The sequence below is a fragment of the Arachis ipaensis genome, chromosome B06 (assembly GCF_000816755.2).
Source record: "Arachis ipaensis cultivar K30076 chromosome B06, Araip1.1, whole genome shotgun sequence".
In the NCBI taxonomy this organism is placed as follows: Eukaryota; Viridiplantae; Streptophyta; class Magnoliopsida; order Fabales; family Fabaceae; genus Arachis; species Arachis ipaensis.
In genome coordinates this window covers 128,068,212-128,077,175 of record NC_029790.2, presented here as the reverse complement: position 1 = coordinate 128,077,175, position 8,964 = coordinate 128,068,212, and the positions used below count along the sequence as shown (strand labels likewise).

Genomic DNA, 8,964 nt, shown 5'->3' with positions numbered 1-8,964 from the left:
TCTTTAATTTCATACCTATCTTCTCTTTTTTTTTTTAAATATTATAACTATTATTATTGTTATTATCTATTTTCTTGGGTTTTATATTTTAATTGTTTATTATTACCATAAGAGTATTTTCATTATCCAATTTCATTTGTATGCCCAAAAAAATTATTCATGGTCCAAAACTTTAAACAAAAATCGGATTTCAATGTCACATATTATGTTCACTTCTTTTTGTTCAATAACACAACATAAAATAGCCACACTTAAATGTGACCTCCAATACTTGCTGAATCCTCAAAAATAGGCCCAATAATTTAACTCCCATAATTTACATAATATTATTATCATCTAACCAAATTTTGGACAAACATCATCAACTGATCACCATCAGTTTTGACGCAGCAAATATAGGTACTTTGGAAGCAACAAAAGCACGTGTCTTCTACTTCAAAGTGCCACATACTTTCCATACTTTCAGAAAAAAAACATTTTCAGCACCTTAGCAATGGCCAATGAATAAATCAGGGGCAAACCCCAAAATACCTCTATCACTACGCTACCGTACCCGGTTCTCTAAAGTATTCACGCTTATCAATTAAATATGGAGTTAAATCTCAATTTGACCCTTAAAATTTAGTCCGATACTTAGAATGATCCCTATAATTTTGTTGATTCCAATTAGAATTTTTAAATTTGCAATTGTGGCTCTAGGTTGCCTCTGCAATCATAGCACCCTAGCAATGGCCAATAATAATATCCATACTCTATAGACAGCATGGAGCCATTGACAGACCCAAGAAATTGTGTTTACAAGGTTACTAGAAGCAGCAATTAACAAGTAAGGAATCATTTTCTTCAATAAAGTTTATGTTATAAAAATTGAGTACAAGTGGGATCAGCTTTCTCCATAATAATAATAATAATAATGCGTTTTTCCTTAGAATGAATGACTCGTAAGTCATAAGCAATTTGATTTTAATGTTGTAATAATAAAGTAAGAAATTGCGTTCCAAAGATACTAAAGTAAACTGAAGTTCTATGGAGGTTACTAATTAAAGGGCTATGCTTGCGCAGGTTCAAAGCCGGTTTATGTCTTGTCAAATCAACCAATAGACTTTATGATTAATTGCCTTTACCTCTCAGCTTCTGTTTATATATAGACTTTTAATTCTAAACTTAACAAAAATACAAATTAATCTCCTAAAATAATTGCACTGTAAGTACTCTACTGCTCTTTTAAACTTTTAGTTATTATGGGCAACTTATCTTTTGACAAACTTTTTTTTAAAAAAATTTAATGTTGTTATCCGATTCTTCTCCTGAACATTGTTTTGCTCCACTAACCGCGTGAATGCGTAATTGTTGTCTCCATTTCTAAGAATAATATCTTCCGTTTAAATATATTAAGATGGAAATTTAGGTGTAATTAATTTTATGTAAAGTTAATAATTGAGAGTCGTTAGATAAAAATTTGGTCAAATCAGTCAAATTATTTAACCGTTCTTAACTATTAACTTCACTATCAGTTCTGATTCATCTTTCTATATGATTTTATTTAAGATCTTTTTAATAAAGTGAGAATTAGTTCATATATGTGAAAAAAAATTAAACTCCTGCCTTATTACATGTTTCTTTTTTTCTTATTCATGTGATTAATTTTACCACAAAATCAAAGAAAAATTATAGCCAAAGCAGTAGTAGTGTGTTGTGTATATATGATTTCACTACTATTTTTACGAGCAATTTTTTATTTTGTTTCATGAATTGATTTTAAAAGTATATTTGATTAGTGAATTTAATTTTAATTTTAATTTTGTGATGTTAAATTATTAACAGATTATTGTTTAAATAATTATTTTATTGTTTTAATTTATTTGTGAGATAATTTAAAAATTAATTATATTTTATAATAATAAATATAATTATAAAAATAATTATCATGTTATGTATATTTTGCTCTCACTCATAAAATTTTTTGGATTTGTTTTTGAAAATATCTGGGAGATCGATTTGCGTTTTCTTAAAGGTGAGAGGCTAAAGTGCACATAACCAAAAAATTAAGGGGTCAAATTACAATACACCCTAAATTTTATATGATCAATGGAATATTTCATTCCTTCCTTGCACGTATACAACATGGTGACTTTTTCTTTACTTAACCATGTAATATGTGATACTATGTTGAGGAAGGGAATCCCACCCAATTTTTTTTCCCCTTCAAAATTTGTTTGTACAAAGAGTTCATAAGAGGTTAAATGCAATTGGAAGTATAGAATATTTGATGAGTTTACTTATTAATTTCCCTTCTCATCTCCTCCTTTTTTAACAATGCAACCAAACATAACATTATGCCTTGTTGGTTTTCCCCCTCATCAAAATCATCACATTATTATTATTATTATTATTATTAGTAGTAGTAGCACATTAATAATATGTTACCAAACTTAGATCTCATTCTTCTCACCCTTGTCCATGCCTCACTCATTTGCTGTGTTCTTCTCTTAGTCATCTCCACCATCTTGTTGGTTCTCTTTGCCGCCTTGTCGCTCGCACTTTCCTCGATGATCATCTTTGATTTGCACGAATTTTCGTCGTCCATCATGTTGGAGCATTTGAAAATGGCAAAGGATGATATTGAATTGGGTGTGGTTCTGATTGTTGTATACTTAATTCAACAAGGTGTAGGATTTGTTTTGAGTTCAAAGCATAATCGTCAGCATAATAAGCACAAGTACAAGACGTATTGAAGAAGCAATGATATAAGATCAATAATCTTCTTCAGCTCTAATGGCACCATCATTATTCTCCCTATTCATATTTAAATTAGTTTCCACTTTTGACTTTTCATGTGGACTAAGAAAATAATTGGAATGCATTCGTCAGTTATTAATGTAAATAAAGAAGTAAGTTACAAAGTTATTATTGATAGTATTATTTTTTTAATTATTTTATTATCTGTATACTCTCATCCATTTTAAAATAAGACAATACAGAAAAGAACATAATAATTCTCAATTTTAAAATAAGATAATACAGCAAGTTTGGTCCAATAATATCATGTCCAAGATCGATATGCAGCCATATTTATGTAGTATAGTTCTTAAAGAACAAGGTTTTAGCCAGGGATAGAGATCACTACTTTTATAGGATGAAATTTGAATCGAAAATTCTCATATATGGCTCCAAATTTTATATCAATTGTTTTCAATTAAGTATGTACTTTGAGAAAACTGAATATTTATATAATTGATAGCGGTAACAATAATGTATATGTTATTTGCAGGAATGATTCAGAGACACTACTTGAGCACATGTTTATTACACGTGCGTTTTTCTGGCAAGTGTGGTGTGTTTGATTTCGACGATTTGGCAGAGTACGGATGCCTTTAGGAACAATGACAAGTCACCTTAAGAGCTGGATGACGGTATCATTGACAAAAGAAGAGCTGAAGAAGTGGTTGATTGGTTTTTTTTTCTCGATTCTTTGAGCAAGATGGGCGAATGAAAACATCTTTCAAAAAAAAAGAAATAGAGGCCAATTATATAATTGAGATGAGAGGAATTAACTATATAGTGAAACATGATGCAAATTATAACTGCATTTATTATTCATATGAACAGTGTCACAGGGAGCTATAAGCAGAATTCCCTCCCATATCTGTGTAAAAAATACACACAGATTTATACAAATCTTGTGAATACTACATTTCCCTCTACAATATAATATAATAGCTTCTCTATATCTATCAATTATGTTTTCCTTTTTCCACCATCAAACTTACAAACTCTTTAAACTCAAGTGGGTGCAACTATAAATACCTATTTGTTGTGCTACATGAATTAACCTAAGAAGAAGGTAACTCTCTATAATCAAATTGTTCATTATCTTCCTTGGCTCTTGAACCAGGAGAAGGTCCATAAGCCCAACAAACAGCAAGAAAGTAGAGGTAGTTAATCAATCCCAAGCAAGTTAGCAGGGCATAATAGTAATTCAAGTGACCATTGTTAATGTTGGTTGATAACCAGCTCTCATTCCCTCCCATACTGGAAACACTATCCACAATGCTCACCAAAATGCTGCCAGCTAAATCAGCAGCAGCTAGATCAAGTGTGAACAAAGCCATTGCAAAACTAGACATGGTTTTTGGGAAATAAGTGTAGAAAAACTCGACCAGGCTGATCGGGTAGAAGGCCTCGGCAAATCCAAGAAGAACAAACTCCGGCACAAGCCATAATGCTGACATTCCAATTATGGCGTCCGGTTGGTCTGCAAAGCCTTCTTCAATGGCTGTATTTCGTCTCATGGTTTCGACCACGGCTGAAGTTGCTTTGGCTACACAAATGAATAACAATCCGATCCCCATTCGGACTTTACAACTGAATCCTCTAGGCCGCCCTGTGAATCTTGCTAGTAAAGGTACCATGATTCGGTCGTATATTGGAATGACTATTGATAAAGTGATTATCATGATAACATTGAAGGATCCTGCTGGAATCTTGAAATTACCAAATAACCTTCTGTCCATGGTGTTTGCTTGGAGAGTGGAGAAGGAGCTCAGGGAAGCCATCATGAAGATGCCGGTGGTCCACATGGGAAGGACTCGAAGCAACGATTTCAGGGACTCGACCTGTCCTACGGTGCATAGGCTCCATGGATCTTTGATTGAACCATCTGGGTTTAAGTCATTCTCTGGGTTTCTTATTATGCAAGCTTTGTTCAAAAACCTGGAAAGGAATAATAATATGATCATGGTTTGTTCAAATTTAGGACAAGTACTAAATTACAAAATTACTCTGCATTCTTACAAAAGTAGAATGTTGCAAAAGGGGATCAAATGAGTAAATGTTCATTCTGGTCCTTGAGATTTGAATACTAGCAATTTAGTCCCTAAAGTTGCGGTTTGTGTGATTGGCTTTGACTCTTTATCTTGGACATAAATTAGAAAGTTTAACTTCAAGGACTGAATTGCTATTTTGAAATATTGAGGACTAATTTGAATTTGGCTGCAATCTCAAAAGTCAAAATGAACCTTTACTTAAGGCACTAACAAATTGCCTTTGAAGATGTTAGCAAAAGATTTCATTAACCAATATATAATGAAAAAAGTTAATCGAATGGAGACAAAATTTGTATCTTCTTTAATGAAATAAGTATTCACTGTGAAATAAAAAGAAGAGAAATTATGAAGAAAAAAATGATCAGTAAAGTACCTTAGGCTATCTGTTGGAAACACCAGCTCTTTATCATTGCCTTGATAATACTGATCAAAGTTTGAATCAGGAACACAGAGTTTCCGATTCTTCATGGCGACGACAGCCACTTGAATAAAGCCAGTAAGTAAGCTGCTCCTTGGTTTAACTTTAACATACAACGGCGAACCGATGATGAAACTGAGAGCAGATATGAACATTAGTCCTGCAGGCACTCCAAAGCCAATTTTCCATCCCAGGTTTTCTTGAATGTAAACAATTACACTCAATGCAATGATAGTTGAAACTCCTATTGAGGTATAATACCAATTAAAGTAGCTATCCAAGAGCCTCTCATTGTTCGAGTTTTCTTTGATTGCGAGTTGATCCGCTCCAAATGCTATGGAACAAGGTCTGACACAACCGGCTCCAATAGAAATTAGTCCTAAAGCAAGAAACAGAACTGCTAGCTGTGCTGCTGAAGCAGAGTTGCAGATTTGGATGAGTGCTTCGCAAGGTCGTAGCGATGGGATCATGGCAGTTAACCATAAACTGGCTATTCCCTATAGTTTGGCATACAAGAAACATTAAAGCAGCAATGCAAAGGTACCATCAACATTAAAGAATGATGTTAGTTATCACAATTTGAAATGCGGTAATGTTGTTAAAAATTAATCCAATGATTTTAATAAATGCCAAAGCTATTACAAAAGTTCTAAATCAAAATCCACTAACAATGAGCTATACTCTTAAAATTGTGCAACAATTACAAACCGATGGAGCATAACCAATCTAATTAAAAACTAAAAATGTTTAATTAACTAATGGATAATTATGTTTTCACTCAGAATTGAATCAGTCCTTCACCTTTCTTAATCCGTTTACATTTACAGAGCCCCTAATGTTTTCCAAACAATGAAAAAGGTCCATTTGTTCTTTAGTTGCAGTTCCAACAAACCAATTATTCCATTATTGTAAAATTATTAAAGGATCTTGAACAATTATAGTAAGCAAGAGTCTGAATCTTGAGCTACTCTAATGGTATTTGATAAACTTTGTTATTGCTAATAAGCCTTGTCAGTATTATCAAAATCCCTTAGGAACTAATTTATCTTTATGTTTATAACTTTTTTCTATTTCTTGCAGTATCACCTAACCAACAGGTTAAAGACTAATCTGTCGTGAACCTGAGCTCTATTTAAGAATTTGGCTCTAGTCAATGAACTACTGGATACATAAAACGGATTCGAACTCTGACACTTGAGCAGAAGAATGAGCTTGTTAAGACTAATTGATCATTGAGATATCATAGAGACTAATTCTATAACAAATCGTTTATCTCTGTCTCTGACTAACAGTTTAAACTTTTGTACCACATTTTAAGATAAGATGCAAGGAACTTACAAGAAGGCTTGAGATAGAACCAATGAAGATGACGCGAAAGCGACCCAAATAAGAATCAGAGAGGAAAGCACCAAAGATAGCTAAGACGTTGGACATGGCTGACCAAGTGTAAATTACATTTGTAGCCTCAGCAGCAGCCAGTTTATATTCATTTATCAAGTACAATATCATGTTCGGCATGATTCCATAGCTTGCTACCTTCTCCAAACACTCGTTTACTGAAAACAAAAACAAATAAGGAGTTAAGAAGAAAAGAGAAGAAAATTGAATGGGACTCTTCATAAGATGATGGTAGTTATTAGAAGTACCTATGATGAAAGGCATGGTTCTCAAGCCACCTTTTCTGAGTTTAGAAGAGGAAGAAGAGACGGCATTTTCCATCATCGAATTACTATTCTCATATGATGCATCTTCAGAGTGTTCCATCTCTTTCTTCTTCTTACTCGCTGGTTTCGACGTTGGCAGATTGAGATTTTTATTTTTTATGATCTCAAATAAATGAAATGCACGTGTATGATTGGAACTTTGAAGAAAAAAATGGATGTTAATTATTATGAGATGATGACGAAATAATATCCCTCAGTGAGTATCAATAATTAACTTGATGTTAATTAGTAATTGCGTTGTAATAGTTTTACTTGCGAGCTCAATTTTGGTAGGAGAAGTGCTACACATACAAGTCATTTCGGTTTATAAGTCATATAGGTTGGGTTAAACCCAACAAAAAGGACGCTCACCCATACGAGCGTGTCAACGTTACTCAATAGTTTTCATAGCGCGTCTCGCGTTCCTTCTCCTCCTCCTCTTCCTTCTTCTTCTCCTTCTTCTTTGCATTTCTCCTCCTTTTTCTTCACGTGTTTCATCTTCATTGTCGTTTTTTTACTACTTTGTTGTTGCTGCATTTTTTCCTCATTCTCTTTCTATTGATTTTGCAACATTATGTATTTTTTCTTTTTTGTTTGATTTTTCCTCCCAAAAAGAATTATGAGAATATGAAATAAGAAGATGAAGAAGAAGAAGCAGCAGAAGATGAGATGAGAAGGAGGAAGAGGAAGAGTCTTAAATTATATAGAACTTAACAGAATAAAAATATACTCAAATATCTTCGTATTATACTCGAATATCTTCGTGTTACACCTAAATTTACTGCAAATAGTCAAATACAAAAAAATATTTCCTCTAATGCTGCTGCATTTTTTTCTTCTTTTTTTTTTCTTATTACTTTCTTTCTTTTAGTTAAATGAATGTAAGTTCATCATCTTTCAAATAATTTTGCAATATTATGTGTTTCTTCTTCTTCTTTGTTTGATTTTTTTGTTTTTATTCTTGTTAAGAGAATAAAACAAGAAAAAACTTAAGAAGGTAAAACAAAAAGAAAAAAGATAAATAAGAAAAAAAAGAAAAAGAAGATGGTGATGATGAAAAATAAAAGAAGAAGCAGCAGAAAATGAGGATGGAGAGGAGGAAGAGGAGGAGTTTTGAATTATGCAGAACTTATCAGAATAAAAATACACCCAAAATTCTTAAAATACACCCAAATATCTTCGTGTTACATCCAAATTTGCTGCAAATACAGAAAAATATTTTTTCTAATACTGCATTTTTTTCTTCTTCTTTTTTTCCTTATTTCTTTCTTTTTTTTAGTTAAATGAATGTAAGTTCATATTCTTCCAAGTAATTTTGCAGTATTATGTGTTTCTTCTTTTTTTTGTTTGATTTTTTTGTTTTTATTCTTATTAAGAGAGTAAATAAGAAAAAACTTGAGAAGGTAAAACAAAAAGAAAAAGATGAATAAGAAAAAAAGCAGCAAAAGATGAGAAGGAGGAAGAAGAAGAGTTTTGAATTATGCATAACTTATCACTTATCAGGATAAAAATATATCCAAATATCTTCGTGTTACACCTAAATATCTTCGTGTTACACCCAAATTTACTGCAAATACAGAAAAATGTTTCCTCTAATGCTATATTTTTTTTCTTTTAAATTGAACCACACCTCGATCACTTGATTGGATTCAAAACAATAATCAATTTCGTTCTGATTCAATTGACAATCTGAACCTGAATTATTCATTATTTTTAACAACATGATAAATGATGATGGAGGAGAAAGAGAACAAAAAAAAAGGAGAAAAAATTTTAATGAAAAAGGAAGAAGAGGTGGTGTTGATAACAACGATAACGAAGAAGAAGAAAAACGTGCAATAACAATACGAAGTGCGTAAATAAATGACTTTTAAAAATTTATATGGAAAAAAACGTTTGTATGTGGAGAATAATTCTTTTTTTAGTTAATATCAATCAATTTTTTAAAAATGATTTTATTTATCTAAAATTCTAGATCTTAAACCATAAATACTTAATCTTAAACTTAAATTATAAA

General features: G+C 31.9%; 1 protein-coding gene and 1 long non-coding RNA gene across 2 annotated transcripts; one reads left to right on the top strand and one right to left on the bottom strand.

The window, feature by feature from the left end:
* On the top strand, positions 2,030 to 3,732 carry LOC110263588. Its single transcript, XR_002349412.1, has 2 exons — positions 2,030 to 2,891; positions 3,272 to 3,732. It is a non-coding gene; the product is annotated as an uncharacterized LOC110263588 (long non-coding RNA).
* LOC107605191 (protein NRT1/ PTR FAMILY 1.2) lies at positions 3,570 to 7,103 on the bottom strand. The gene is made up of 4 exons (XM_016306975.2): positions 6,891 to 7,103; positions 6,583 to 6,800; positions 5,200 to 5,741; positions 3,570 to 4,713 (listed from the first exon to the last, which is right to left on the bottom strand). The coding sequence occupies exons 1-4, from the start codon at positions 7,006 to 7,008 to the stop codon at positions 3,834 to 3,836; spliced, it is 1,758 nt and encodes a 585-aa protein (XP_016162461.1). The 5' UTR covers positions 7,009 to 7,103; the 3' UTR covers positions 3,570 to 3,833.

Excerpts from the sequence above, each read along its gene's own strand:
- LOC107605191 (XM_016306975.2), bottom strand. The coding sequence starts at position 7,008 with ATGGAACACTCTGAAGATGCATCATATGAGAATAGTAATTCGATGATG. Across the intron at positions 5,742-6,582 it reads GTTCTATCTCAAGCCTTCTT|GGAATAGCCAGTTTATGGTT; the intron begins GTAAGTTCCTTG and ends GCCAAACTATAG. Across the intron at positions 4,714-5,199 it reads TTTCCAACAGATAGCCTAAG|GTTTTTGAACAAAGCTTGCA; the intron begins GTACTTTACTGA and ends ATTCCTTTCCAG.